The 14,505-nt window shown below is 50.4% G+C and overlaps 2 protein-coding genes across 3 annotated transcripts; both read right to left on the minus strand.

Moving 5' to 3' along the window:
* Window positions 1–246: 246 nt before the first annotated feature.
* Window positions 247–11,550, minus strand: tulp4b (TUB like protein 4b). Of its 2 annotated transcripts, XM_055505970.1 has the most exons (16): window positions 11,319–11,550; window positions 10,517–10,797; window positions 8,847–9,116; window positions 8,638–8,766; window positions 8,397–8,558; window positions 8,133–8,313; window positions 7,940–8,047; window positions 7,694–7,860; window positions 7,394–7,618; window positions 7,087–7,321; window positions 6,364–6,487; window positions 6,130–6,274; window positions 5,906–5,999; window positions 5,680–5,823; window positions 2,008–5,576; window positions 247–1,926 (listed from the first exon to the last, which is right to left on the minus strand). In XM_055505970.1, the coding sequence occupies exons 2-16, from the start codon at window positions 10,532–10,534 to the stop codon at window positions 1,810–1,812; spliced, it is 5,688 nt and encodes a 1,895-aa protein (XP_055361945.1). In that variant the 5' UTR covers window positions 10,535–10,797; window positions 11,319–11,550; the 3' UTR covers window positions 247–1,809. The 2 variants fall into 2 exon arrangements, with proteins under 2 accessions (XP_055361945.1, XP_055361946.1); XM_055505971.1 differs by lacking the exon at window positions 11,319–11,550 and having other exon boundaries at window positions 10,517–11,287.
* A 325-nt stretch (window positions 11,551–11,875) lies between these two features.
* On the minus strand, window positions 11,876–13,605 carry myct1b (myc target 1b). Its single transcript, XM_055505996.1, has 2 exons — window positions 13,452–13,605; window positions 11,876–12,798 (listed from the first exon to the last, which is right to left on the minus strand). The coding sequence occupies exons 1-2, from the start codon at window positions 13,504–13,506 to the stop codon at window positions 12,296–12,298; spliced, it is 558 nt and encodes a 185-aa protein (XP_055361971.1). The 5' UTR covers window positions 13,507–13,605; the 3' UTR covers window positions 11,876–12,295.
* Between the last annotated feature and the right edge of the window lie 900 nt (window positions 13,606–14,505).

Genomic DNA, 14,505 nt, shown 5'->3' on the forward strand with positions numbered 1-14,505 from the left:
AAATATTCTGTCTTGACCATTTATAAGGACGTGGGCATGTTGCTAAGGACACACCTTCTTGTGCAACCCTTCACCGGAGATAAACAGATAAACTCAGTGGCCATTTTATTAGGAACCTCTGTACAGACTAAGTACATGCTTGAAGCAGGGTGGGTTTCTGTTATCACCTAGACATTAGAGGCAGGCAACCATTCACTCAAACTCACCTCAGACAGGAGAAGCAAGTAATGAAACAACTCAAACAGCTGGAACAATATATTTTTATTATTTTATCAGCCCATAATTGTGTCATTTTAGCTTCCCCCCACAAAATTAAAGAAATCAGGCGACCATCTATTCATAGGGCAGTATTGCTGATAATCTGACAAAGCTGCGTTAAAAGAAGACGCTCCGCTGAATTTCCAAGACCTCCTCTCAAACTATTTTCTCGTCAAAACAAAGTTTTAATAACAAATGAACAGATGTTTCAATGTTTATGCTTTTCTTTATACATTAGCACCAAACCTACATGTGTCACTCGTATGTCTGAATGTGTTGCGTTTAATCTCTTATCAAGTTTGTTGTTTCCACTGTTTTTACAGATGTTACATCAAAAAACTCATTACCATGTTAAAGTAAAAGTGAAATACGAAATCACTGAGATTAGCAATGTATACACAGATTTTTGAAGCGCATAATGATGTCAGGTCACTTACGAAGTACACAGTGCAAGCAGCATTATTTTTTCATTTGCCAGTACAACATCGGTTCTAGGTACGGAGCATTATTGCACACAAGCTCTAGCTATCTATCGAAAGCAGCACTTATTTCCAAATAGGCAAACTACTGTACTTCACATTCAAATGCAGTTTTCAAGTAGCATCATAAACAAACACGGGGTCAACCAAGAGAGGCGCACGGAGACAATCTCCATCTTTACTGTACAAAAGGGATTTTGTGTCTGAGTCAGATGATCATGAGAGGCCTATTTTGTTATTTGGCACATGAAGACACACTGGACCTTCACCGGCCAGTCGGCATCATCATACTGTAATTTAGGGGGACCGTACAAAACAACAGCAGCACATACAACGAATGTGCTGTGAGGTTACGGTGGCTGTGAAGGGTGATTTGCAGTGTGGATTAAAAACGTGATTTACTATGTTTGTTGCACCACTTCATAGAAGTAACATGGATAGAAAATATACAAACTACGGTTCTCTTTACGCTGCTCTTCATGCCACTATTACAAAATCAACAATCATTTTAATGCATGTTCAAAGCAACATGTTTACACAAAAGCTAAGCAAAAGCCTATTTACCCAATTACCTAAAACCAAACAGTGCAGTGTAAATTCATATGTGGTCTTTCTTAGAGATTTATAATTTGCAATTCATATCACTACTATCTTCATAAATCTACAAATGTAAATAGATCTTCCTTCACTACTCCTTCACAGACATAAATAGCTTCATTGGCCACAAGTGGGATGTGTCTTTGGCACTTTTCATTACTGCAACCTGTTACTGTTTGAACCTTTTGATTATCCAGGAAAACTATCTTTATTCTAGTGGTTAACATTTAAATAATAATAGAAAATAGCTTGAATACATTCAATAATAACCAGATACTATGGATTAATGTTGATTTCATCACCACTAACTAAGACTCTGCCTCCAACAGGCTGATTGTACATTATAAGCATGTGCAAGAGCAACCGGTCCCGGTCTGTGGCGTTGGCCTCGTCCCTCCGGCAGCCTCACACTCGGGCCCACAGTCAAACCCGTGGCTTCTTCTCAATGTGGCCTACAGCAGCACTAAGTGAAAGCTCATTTCAGCCTCTGCGTTACGTTGGCCAGGGCGACAGCAAACGCCTGAACTGCTGAGAAAGGATACTGAAAATCCAAAATATAGGCATTCCCATCTATTCGGCCGAACTGCATCACCTGTGGAACAGAAGAGAGGCAGGTGTCTCATTTACGTTAACAGTTTTTAAATGATCCAACAGAGGCTGCAGCTCAGATTACCTGTCTACCATCCAGCTCTATCTGAAAATTCTTGGCTGACTCCTGCGTGACGCGTCCCCCAAAGTCCAGCTGGTAGACCTGGGTGGCCTCGTTCCACAGTGGCTGTTTGTTGGCCATCACGTAAACGAAGCCCTGGCTGCCCAGGCTGCGGTCCTCCCTCTCGTTGGCCTTGCGGCATTTGATCTCCTCCAGCTCACTTGCCATGCGCAGGCTGCGCTTGTTCTTCCAGCTCTTCTTGCTGCTCTGGTTCTGGTTCATGAGCTCGTCGCCGCTGATGAAGAGCTCCGGTTCGCTCTCCGAGCTGTCCTGGAACTCGTTCGTGGTCCTGCTCATCTTCTTGGTCTTATTGAGCTGCTCCCTCTGCCCCTTGGGCTTCTTCTTCTCCCTGCTGCCGAGCCTCGGGCTGGAGATGAGGCTGTTGAAGTCGGAGAGCGCCCGCCCTTCCTTTCTAGATCTTCCCTCTGCGACGGTGGGCATGTTGGCCTCCTCCGCTCTGCTGTCCAGCCGCTTGCGGCTCTTCTTGTTGAAGCGCTCTGACTCCTGTGGCACGGGACTTTCGTTTAGCGACGACGGCTCCGGAAAGTTGTTCGCGGACTCGGCTAAATCCTCGGTGGCACTTTTGGACGGCGGCAGCTCGCTCGGCGGTGGAGGAGGAGGGAGAGGGGGTGGAGGAGGCGGCGCCGTCGGAGGAGGAGGGGAGAGGATCGGCTTCTCTAGGATCTGGTGGGTTTTGGTAGGCAGGGGCGGCGCGGGGGGGTCTTGCATCGGGGGTGGGCAGGGGTAAGGGTTCCAGGGGTGAAGACTGACGGGGTGAAGCTGGAGCCCGGCACACGAGCTGGCGCCTGGATACATGGGAGGAAGGGGGCAGCAGGCCAAATTGGCAAGGTTGGGAGCGTAGCCTGGCGGCAGGACCAGATTGGGGTCCTGCTGAGCAAAGGGGACCGAAGTGACCACTTCATTTGGAGGGCACTGGGGTGGAGGGTTCTGTAAGGTCTGGAGGGGGGGCCCGCTGTGACCCACACCTGGAGGGAAGGGTGCCAGGGATATCTGGTACCCCGATGGGAAGGTGAGCGTGCTCGTGCTGGGACTAGCCGGAGGTTTGGTTGTGAGGACAAAAGGGAGTCGGGTCACGTCCAAGTGCTGGGCTTGGCTGATAATGAGCGGTGGTGGCGGCTTATGGGGTCCCGGCGGGGGAGGCATCATTGCCTGCTCGGGGGTGAGCCAGAAGTCCTCCGTGGTGGAGGTGTCCCACTGATAAGGCGGAGGACGCTTCACCGTCAGCCCGACGTCGCCCAGAGTCAGCTGACGCACCGATTTTTCCAGGTGGCACTGCTGACTCAGCGTCTCGTCCTCGGTGAAGGCGGAGTTAACGTAGACGGTTCTGTCGCGCCCGCCGTCCACGGCGCCCAGCAGGCTGTAGGACGACTGGGAGGCCAGCGGCGAGGCGCTCTTGGAGTGCACGATGATGGTGCTGTGGTGCGCCCCCTTGCCCGGCGGGAAGTCCTGCCGCACCACGGTGCCGCCGGCGATGCCGCTGCTGGACGTGCCGCCGCCGCTGACGCTCACGCTGGTGCTGCTGCTGTTGCTGCTGCACTGCGTGCACGTGTACAGCGCGGTGGGCATCCTCTGCTGGTAGGCGACGGCCAGCGCGTTGCTCATCTTGGCCTTCGTGGGGAGAGTGCGCGAGCTCTCCGTCATCTGCGGCACCTTGAGGCCCGCGTCCTTGCGGTCGCGGCGCAGGGTGGCGTGGATCAGGCTGCTGTCCACTCTCTGGGGGGGAGGAAGCGTGGCGGGGACCTGATTGGCCGGGTCGGGGTAGGGAGGAGGGTCTCCGCTTGGGATGGAGTACCGAGGGACGGAGAGGCGGCTCAGGGTCGCAGAGCTGTACGGAAGCTGGATCTTCTTGCTGTCGGACGAGGTGACCTTGAGTGTGGCCGAGCCCCCGATGCCGTGAACAGCATACGCGTTCTGATTGCGAATGAGACGCCGGCGTGGGCGGCAAACCTCCTCCACGTTGCCACTGCTGTCAAAGGTTGTGATCCTCTCGTACCCCAGAGGGGTTGGGTACTGTAAGGTGACAGGGTGGAGCAGGAACTCGTCTTTCTTCAGACAGGGGTCGGGGGCCAGGACGCTGGGGCTGTCGCAGTTTGTGACCAGAGTTTGAGGCAAAGCAGCAGCAGCTGCAGCAGCAGCAGACACGACGGTGCCTGGGTACGGAGGTGGGGGATTCACCTTCCTCATCTGGATCTCCACAGACCCGTCCCTGTCGCCGAAGGACGGCGGGAGAGTCCGGGGCAGACTTGGCTTCAGAGTGTGCCCGTGCTCGGCCCGGTCCAGCCCCGGCTCAGTGGCGGGTGGGGGGATTTGGGGCAACAGGTGAATCTGCTGTAAGGAGATGGTGGGGTACCCTGACGGAGGAGGCGGCAGCGACATCTGCATCTTCAGCTGCTGCTGCATCTGCTGGTGCTGCCTCTGCATCTGCTGGTGCTGCTGCTGGATCTGCTGGTGCTGCTGCTGGAGCTGCTGCTGCTGCTGCCGCATCTCCTGGATCTGCTGGCGGATCTGCTGCTGCTGCTGCTGCATCTGCTGCTGCTGCTGCTGCATCTGCTCGTGCTGCAGCTGCATCTGCTGCTGCTGCTGTTGGATTTGCTGTTGGTGCTGGAGTTGTTGCGGCGTCACCGGCTGCTGCCCTTGTTGCATTTGTTGGTGCTGCTGAACCTGGTGCTGCTGTTGTTGTTGTTGTTGCTGTTGCTGTTGAAGCAGCGTCTGCTGGTGGTGCAGTTGCTGGAGCTGCTGGAGTTGTTGTTGTTGCTGTTGATGCTGTAGTTGCTGTTGTTGTTGTAGCTGTTGTTGTTGCTGTTGATGCTGTAGTTGCTGTTGTTGTAGTTGTTGCTGTTGATGCTGTAGTTGTTGTTGTTGCTGTTGATGCTGTTGTTGCTGTTGTTGATGCTGTTGTTGCTGTTGATGCTGTTGTTGCTGTAGTTGCTGTTGATGCTGTTGCTGTTGTAGTTGCTGTTGTTGCTGTAGCTGCTGTTGCTGCTGCGATTGGGACTGATGATGGTGCTGCTGCAGCTGCTGTTGTTGCTGTTGCTGTTGATGATGATGATGCATTTTCTGCTGCGTCTGCATTTGTTGGGACTGTTTCGACTGCTGCTGGCGAGGCTGCTGTGAATGCGGCCGCTGGGAGTGGGGCTGCGGTGGGAGATGGTGAGGTGGAGGCGGGGGTGGTAGGGTACCGGGGAGAAGCGGACTCATGTCCAGGCTGTTGAAGATCACCTGGCCAGGGTTGGAGTATCTGGCTGGAACGGGGTACGGCGACGCCACCGCATCCTGGCTGTGATCACTGACGGGGACGGAGGCGGCCGCCGCGGCCACGGCCGCGGCCGCCGCTGCGGTGGCTGTAGGGTTGGTCAGAACATCCAGCTGGATGTTCTGATTGGCCAGCAGAGACTGAACCAGGCCAATGCTCTGAGTGGGGGACATGGCCTGAGCTGGGCTGTGGATCGGAGCAATAGGAATGTTGACTGTGCAGGGAGGATTGTCTCCTGCTACACCAGACGGGCCCATCACTTTAATGAACATACGTAAAGTGTGCAAGTTAGTCAAATGGATTTAACTCTGATTATAAAAATCTACTGTACATCATAAGAATGTTCCTGTATTCAGCCATACCTGGTAAGTCATCCTCATCTTCACTGAACACATTGGGGTTAAACACAGGGAGGCTCATGAAGTCATGAGAAATCTTTCGCACCTCTGGAAGGTAGATCGTCATCTGTCGTGGTTGCAAATGAAGCAAACTGGTCTTGTAGATAACTGAAACAAGGAAGGACATGCAGTGAAGTAGTTAGTGAATCCGACAGGCGCGGCACAGTATGCGCGGCTTCTTCATACTCACCTGCACCGAGGTTGGTGGGAAGGAAAGAAGCAAGTCCAACGATTTTAAACTTTGTCCCCCAGATGTTGGATGTGACTTGAGCGAGGTAGTTGTGCTGTGAAGTGAAGGAAATGGAGGACGGGAAGAGTGAGCCTGAGAGGACTGTTATTTAGGAGCTGGCGCGTATCAGGCAGTTACGACATGAGGTGACATAAATGAACAGAGCAAGAATGAACAGATCTCACCTCTGTGAGTCCATCCATAGAAAACTCCCGCCGTGTCAGACTCGGAGATCGAACCGGCGGCTTCTTTGACGGTAACCGTGGTGACCGCTGCCCTTCCTGATTGGCACGTGAAAGTTTGGGGGATTTTCTTGAATCCATGTTCATCCTTTGAAGCATAAAGATATAAATGTGAAATTGATGTGTCCTGTAAAATGTTCACTTGTGTAAGAAACACTCATCCGAGTCATGTCTGACCTGTTTCCTCTGGACAACTTTGGGGACTTCTTCCCGACCCACTCATCGCTCAACTCAATGTCACTGGAGTCTGAACAGTTGCAGCTGTCAGTGTACGAGATCATGGGATTAACACACACCTCCTCTGGAAAACGAAACCCACAAAGCCGCAGAGGTGAGTTGCTTGCACGCACGGCGAAACATCATGCCGAGGCTAAAGAACATCATTTATTTACAGACAGAGGACACGCGACCCTCGGGTACGACACAGACTCATCCTGCATCGGGCCTCAAACCGCGTTATGTCAGAAATGTCAGTGGTCTTCACCACAGACGAATCCAAGGACGAGAACACAGCAGGAAGATGTCATTTTGAACTGGAGCACAAGTGCAAATTTAATTTCAACATGACAAGAACCATTTATTTTGACCTGTGAGCAGCTCTGCTACTGTTCTTTGCTCCCTTCAGCTCCAAACGCTTAGTGAATAATCCTATTCACCACCTGCAAATAGCATTTTGGGAAATCTGCGAACCCACCAACTTGTTAATAAGTGGTAAAACAGGAGACGGATGCCACTCTTGTGTCAGTGCATCAACAGAGAAGCAGGAGCCAAGAAACGATGAGCCACGAGACTGGCAACGTTCAGTATCGGACGCTCACCTTTGGCACAGGTGAGATTACAGTGCAGAGGATTCACACGTTTGCATTGTCCTTTTAATGGGGGGATGGGTGATTAACCCACCTGCTTTGCTGTCTGTTTTGGGGTCCATAATGACAAACTCGGGCCGCAGCTTACTGATGCGCCTTCCTTTGAGAATGGGCACAAGCCCTCCTAAATATTCTAGGTAGAGGGTGTAGCAGGGCCCGCCGGCCTCCGGGCTGTCCTCCGCTCGCTTCATGGTGCAGTGGAGCCTCTCGTTCCCGGCCGTGGGATAGCTCACGAAGTCGCGGATGTTGTTGGGGTCAGGGATCGGGGGCTGGAACAAAGAGAGGAAAAGGGCTGAAGGAACGCGCTGAGCGCTGCCGCCGGCGGGTCGGCGTCACTGCACCTTGATGGTGGGTATGAAGGCGGTGGTGACGTAGGAGCAGAGCAGCGACGGCATGTTGAGCTTGCCCACGTCCTTCTCCTCGCGCAGGGCGCTGGCGATGCCCTGCTGGCAGAGGAGCTGGAGGCTGGCCACCCGGTGCTCCACGCGCACCACGTACAGCGCCGGGCCGCACGCCAGGAACAGCCGCGAGTCTCGGTGGCCCCAGCAGATGGTGGTGATGGGCCTCTGCAAGACAGCCCGTCACAAATAGCGCCTCCCGCACCGTCGAGGCCGAAACAAATGGACAGCTGGAGGACCTACTTGTGCGGGCGTTTCCAGAGTGTATATATGCTCCCCCTGGACGTTATAGAACTTCACAAGGGCGTTCCTCATGATGGAAGCGCAGGCGGAGTCAGCAGGGAGCCCGTGTCTCTCCATGCCGGCCACGGCCAGCAGGTCTCCCTGAGAACACCACTGGGCCTCAACATCTGGATGATGACCAAATACGGAGAACGAAATGATCAACAAGACCGACGAGCACCAACGGTGAAGGGTGGACGCGTTTACCTTTCAGCCCCGAGCGAATTATGGCAGGAGAGAGGTCGTCATAGTTGTTCATTAAGCTGATGTCCCCCGACAGGAAGGTCACTGTCAACAGAGGCTTGACTCTCCGCACTCGGAGGGAAAGAAAATTTTAGTATTAGCGATCCGCAACAGTCCGCGGGCGCTCGGTGCGAGCGCTGCGGGAACGCGTCCGTACCTAAAGGCAGAACGCTGTCGTCGGAGTCGGTGTCGCTCTCCGTGCTGTCCTCCACCAGGAAGTCGGGGCAGTTCCAGGACATGCTGACGATGCCGTCGGACTCGTGCAGCAGGACGTGGGCGAGCATCCGCCCGTGGCAGTCCATCACGATCACCTGCCCGTCGGCGGTGCCGAACAGCACCTGCGGAGGCAGCGTGCGTTAGGGGCCGGCGCCCGCGGGACCCCCCCCCACGGGGCCGGCGCGCGCGGGGGGGGGGCGCGTACCTGCTGGTCGTCGGGCGTCCAGATGCCGCAGGTGATCTGACTCTCCAGGTTGATCTCGGAGGACCAGTGGCGCTGTCCGCTCACGGAGCCGACCAGCACGAAGCCGTCCCGGTACGCGATGAGGGCCTGGGTGCCGTCGTGGGACCAGGTGAAGTCGCTCACCTGGAGGGGGGAGGCGTTTGTGACGCGACGCACACAGCGGACATTCGCTGTGGCTGTGGCTGTGGCCGCTGTGACTCACCTGAGCTCCCCTGTCATTCACCAGCTCCACGGACCACCGTCCTTCATACTGGATCCACACAAAGATCCCTCCCTCCATGTCGCAGGTGGCCAGCTTCTGGAAGGGCTCGTTCCATCGTACCAGGACAACCTGCAAAGGCCAAAACACTATTTGGTGCAAGAACAGCTTTTAAGATTTTAGGCCCAATGTGGCCCAATAGTGGCGCCCACCTCGCTGTTGTGTCCTCGCAGGTTGAAGTTGATCCTCTGAGGCGTGCTCCTGTCCCTCCTGCAGTGACTCGACGTGAACGTCACCCCAACGACTCCTCTCCCGTTGCCCGTGGCGAGCCAGCCCTCCTCGTAGTAGCGCCTCCGGCACACCGGCTTGTCCTTCTCGCTCTTGGGGACCCGGCCCTTCCACGAGAGGCAGAGGATGTTGGAGTCGCTGCAGAGGATGGGACCATGTTCCACGGCAGCCAACATCCCTACTGAGTGGCCAGGCTGGTTAGGGGAGCAGAGCGGGAGGCCAGTTACAGCAACCTTTCTCAGCCTTATTATGGAACCTGATTCATTCTACATAGAGTACAAGTGTTAAGAGGTCTTTGTCCACAGTTTTTAACACAGATCATTTCCAAATAAGCTGAAACCAGGGACCCGTGGACTCTTTGTTTCAGACAGTCCATCCAAACGATCGTCATTTAAGTGAACAGACTTAGCACGAGTGAGTCACTAATTGTCCCGTTACATATCACGCCTGTGTCTCTAGTTGCTGTCCTATTATTCATTGTGTACGGAGCTGATCTAGGGTTTCTCTCCACTGTAGATGACTTCGCTACAGTCTGTCTCTTATTTGTTCGGACGCACAAAGTGAACGTGTCGCTGAGTCGTCATCAGTTCCATTTGAAGGCAGATTTGCACACTTTATTTCAAGAACAAAATGAACAAGGTTGAACAAAGTGAATATGTGATATTCTTCTTTCATTTCAATGCATACGGTATATTGAACTCTATGATGATAACGCTGAGCAAACAGTGTAACCTGTCAGCAACGGCAGCTCGGGGGCTCTTATTTTGAAAGTCTCTGCTGTCGCTGTCTCTCTCTCTCTCTCTCTCTCTCTCTCTCTCTCTCTCTCTCTCTCTCTTGTCATCTGTTCTCCACCCACCCACTTACACACCTGCAGCTGATCTTCCGTCTCTGTATAAATCTACCACTCCAGCCATTCACAGGTTGCCAGATCGTCGCATTACTGCCGCAATGATTGTGCCTCCCTGAACGCTGCCTGTCCTGGCAACATCAGGACAGGCAGCGTCCTACCTGTGTCCTGAGCATTACATGGACCATCCGATATCTCACGGTCCACTTCATTTTGCTCAAGGATTCTTGTTCTGTTTCGGGGCCTGTCCTAGTGGTTTCTTTTCAGTTGAGCGGCTAATTGATTCAGCCTTCACCACTCTTAGCAGAGGCTTTGTGGTGGTTTCTCCCTGCCCTAGAGAGTAACATTCCCTCCATTATTTCTCTTGTTATACCTCTGGATTTTCTGTCTTTACTGTTCAGGAGGATTCTTACTGTCTGACCGACCTGTCTCCCTGATGAGGTGCTGCATCTACTCCCGAGCATCCTTTTCAGATGCCACCACCCACTGCGCTTAATTATCACTGTAAACAATAAACCTTTCCCTTTCATTTCATGCAGTGTTCTGAGTCCCCTGTTCATTGAATACTAACACAACCCAAGAGTCTGTTTTTTAACCTTCAAGTCAAGCCTTGCCTCATATGTAACCTGATGTACTTGGTAACTTTGTGCACATTAGGCTGCACAGAATACCTTCATAATTCTTAGCTAACTGGCAGTAAATGAGTTTTATAGGCTAATGATAAAGGTAAAATAAAATATTACACACCTCATAGCTCCTGGACATGTTGAGTCACAATTCCTCCACTGAAGGTGTCCATATTTCCATTCAGATGTCTCTCTGTAATGGCTGCTGTGTTTTCGGCTCTTGCACTATAATCTACGGGGAAGTAAAATGCATCGTACAGCCAGATGTTGTCCACTCCTGGGTTCATTTAAATCAAGCCGAACTCTGCGCCCCAGAGTTTGCCGTGAACCGACGTGAGGCGTCTCCGGTGCCAGTGGCCCATCCCATGTTTTCTGGTGCGGCTCTGGAGAGTTGCGTGGTCCCTGGTGCGAATGGAAACAGGCGCGTGATCATCACGGTTGTTCAACAAGTCGAGCGTCCAAGATGAGGCCCGGAGAGAGGAACAGATTCAGCCTGCTTAAAATAGCCGCCTTGTCATTCGGGGCATTAACCTTAACATGCGCCGTTTTCCTCAGTCTCCATGCAACAGCATCACTGCGCTGCATATCGGGGCACTCGCAGTCTCCATGGGTACTGATGCCGTCCGCGCTTTCTATTTTACGTCAAACAGCGGAGCAGCCAGGCGATGTCAGCCCAAATGCCACATTCAAGAACCCGAACACGGGCTCCTTTAACACGCAATTAAAACGAATCAATGAAATGGAAATGGAAGACGTAGAAAGCCGGAATCGTCCCCTCTGAATGTAAATCCGAATTTCTCATTCTAAGGCGTTTTGCATCCGACCGCATGCAGTAATCCCGGCGAGACGCCGGAGCTGCGGTGACAAATAAAGAGCAGCTTCATGTGACAGCCCACACGGACTAGTAATGTACAGTCACCTACCTGACACGGCTGCAAGAACGCGTAAATCCGGAGGCAGGCGGCGCACAGTGCGGTCGTGTTGCCAGGCACTTTTCCGCTGGCGCAGGATTGTGGCTTTCGACGAGGTTGCCATGAGGCAGGTAGCACGTAATTTCGACGCCGAACTTGGATTTTGGAACAAATAAACCCATTAACACACCGAATCAGCCTTGAAAATGCTGCTTTAAGCAATAAGGCGAAGTTTATCAATTCGTAATACATTCTTTTTATCAAATCTGTGCCGCAGCTTGTTTAATCAACATTATGTCTATTACTGACTCTCACAGGGGGGTTTATTTCATAATGGCAACCCCACATGACGCACCCTATCTGTGTAGTGTAAGTTGAGGTGTTGCGTTAAGACTACCTCGTTATGAGCACAATACCTGGATGTGAATGTGCCTGCAAAGCAAACATCTGCTTTCCTGCTCCAGCCTTAGGATTTAGCCATGTTTCTAATCATTTAACTAAAATGCAGTCTAAGACATTCAATTAACTTTTCTGATGTGTTTCATTTTTGGACTGAAGCACCAACACTGGCATGTTATAGCATCTTTATTGTTATATTAGATAATATAGCATAGAATTTCTCCCTCTCACAATCCAGACTAGTGTCTCAGTATGGATTTAAAAATTTCTTATCACAATCTGCCATTTTGCAGTTATGACTAACTAACTATGCCAGATGACATCACCTTGGGCTCCGCGCTCTGAGGAAATTGTCATGCACTAAAGTAACTAAAGTAATTAATTAATGAATTAATTAATTAATTATTTGAAAACCTTTCTTCAGTCCACTTGATTCCTTCTTTGTATCGCACACATCGCTCTGTGGCTGTGTAATCATCTTACAGACAAACTGCTGTAAACCAAACAGCGGCAGAAACCGGAGCTTTGAAGTCCACCTTAAGCCCAGAATATTCTCCCTTTTAGTTCCTGTTATATTTATGGCGACACTTTCAAGTGCTGGTCTCTTCAAAGGCATGAATGACGCTGTCGTATGCAGGAGGGGGGGTCTGCGAGGGGAGGAATCCTTTAAGTGCACTGCTGCCCAGCCAGAAAGAGTGTCTCTTATTTGGCACAAGTGATGCTGAATCTGAGGAGGTTGAACCTGCCGTGTCCTCAGGCATCGTGACCTCAGTGCCATCTCCCATCTCCAGGACCGGTCTGGTTCTCTTGGGGAGAGGGCGAAACGTGGAGGTGTCCGGACTAGGCTTACTCCCCAGAGGGCCCACGGGCTCCAGAGAGGGCTGTCTGTAGACGCTGAGGAACGTGCTCCTGTAGAGGCCCAGGTGGCCGTCCATGGGGTTGTTGCTTTGTGAAGTGCCAGGTTTCTTTTTAAAGCGCCTGGTGATCCTGGCAGTGGCCCTGCGCCTGGACGCCCATGTTAATAGAAGGTAGATCAAGGCGCCCAGCAGCAGGCCCACGAGCACAGACAAACAGAAGGCGAGAATCAGATCGGCTGGAGATAGAAAACAAGGAAATCAATGCGCGGAGTCAGAGAAGGGACGGAGCAGGATACAAATAGCCACTGGAAATGTTTGGTGCAAAGCATTGTGTTGTTCTAAAAATGGGGGAAGATTATTTCCCCAGATGGTGGACTCAGCTGCACTTTAGGTTGGAAATGTTAGCACAGACCATTATAGAGCAGCATCAGCAGAACAAAGTCGATCCAACGTACTGGACCTGTTCAGGCCGTTTTCTGTGCTGTATTGATTTATTATTGCTATACTCAGCACGATGTTACATAAAATCTTACATCACGCCTGTTGAGTGGGTTCCCTGTCTATTTAGTGTGGTTGTGCTGGAACAAAACATTTGTATGCTGTAAACATATAAAACTACAAAGTCAGAGTTGTTGCTTGTCAACTTTTGAGGTTTAGTTTTTTCATGATGCTGATTTTTTATAGTCTGTTTTCAGAAAATAATGTGTTTCTATATGACTTTAGAAGCTTTTTTTGTAGCTGAAATGCATTTTTTTATTTAAAAGTTTTAATTGAAGAATTGCAGTTTTACATCTACACATCACAATACTAACCATGCCCTTCTGTAGTAGATTATGACTTAGTAAAATCCCTCTAGAGCTTCAAACAAAACAAATATAGACTCACTCACCATGGTTAAATGATTTTAGTATTTCCATAAAGGGATGTGTTTCATTGTTTGCCATTATTCCACCATAAACTGTGTTAGACTCTGAGCAGAGAGCTGAAAACTGAACTGTTCCAAGTCAGGCTCTTTGCTTTTTCCCCTCTATGATGTTTGCAGTGGAGGAAGCTTTGCTGTCATGCTTCCTTCCCTTTCTGGCTTTAAAATTAGCTTTTGCATTGCTTATCTGTGTCGGACATAACACGGGGAAACTAGGACGTTTCCTTTTACATCACTTCCTATGGTTTAAAACCTATTAAACAGCGGCTTTAATAGCCCACTTATATAAACACATTACTACATTAATTGTAATTACAAATCATGCTCTTGTAGTGTTTCGCACAGATTCTTTGTGGGAATGACAGGTTACCTAAAACTGAACTAGATCCATTGAATACACAAACTTCCTTTTGACGTAAAGGTATAAAATCTTGACAAGGTTCTGGATGAACTAAGCCAAGAAACTACTACATCTGCGCAGAGTCTGCAGACTATCAAGCTCTTAGTCCCAGCAGGGATTTCCTTCAATTGTTTCTCTCTTCCCACGTACCCTTGCTCCCAGGCTTCTCATGCCGACAACCACCATTAGGTAACTTTCTGCAAAGAAATAGCTAATGCAATATATAAATGTTAACTTTCTATAATATCACATATTCAATCAATATTTTAAGTCATAAGTACACTTTCATGTCTCTTCACCTGGATTCGGTTCACTGAACTGTAGCTGAAAGTTTGCGTGAGGTGAACTCTCTTTCTATCAGAGGAGTCCAGCAAGTGGCGCTAAAGTACCGGAGATAAATAAGCACAGTGGCGAAAGGAACAATTCACCTGCAGCCTTATGTCATTTGCATTTTGATTGGACTATTTTCGGTTTCTTATTGACTATTTAAATATGGGGTTGTATATGTGTTAGCGTCATACATCATTAAAATACATGATTTAATTACATCTCAAAACATGTAATCTAAAGTTAATCATATTACTGCCGGTTGTATAGCTATGATGCAGGAGTTTGTACATT

The sequence above is a fragment of the Betta splendens genome, chromosome 22 (assembly GCF_900634795.4).
Source record: "Betta splendens chromosome 22, fBetSpl5.4, whole genome shotgun sequence".
Classification (NCBI taxonomy): Eukaryota; Metazoa; Chordata; class Actinopteri; order Anabantiformes; family Osphronemidae; genus Betta; species Betta splendens.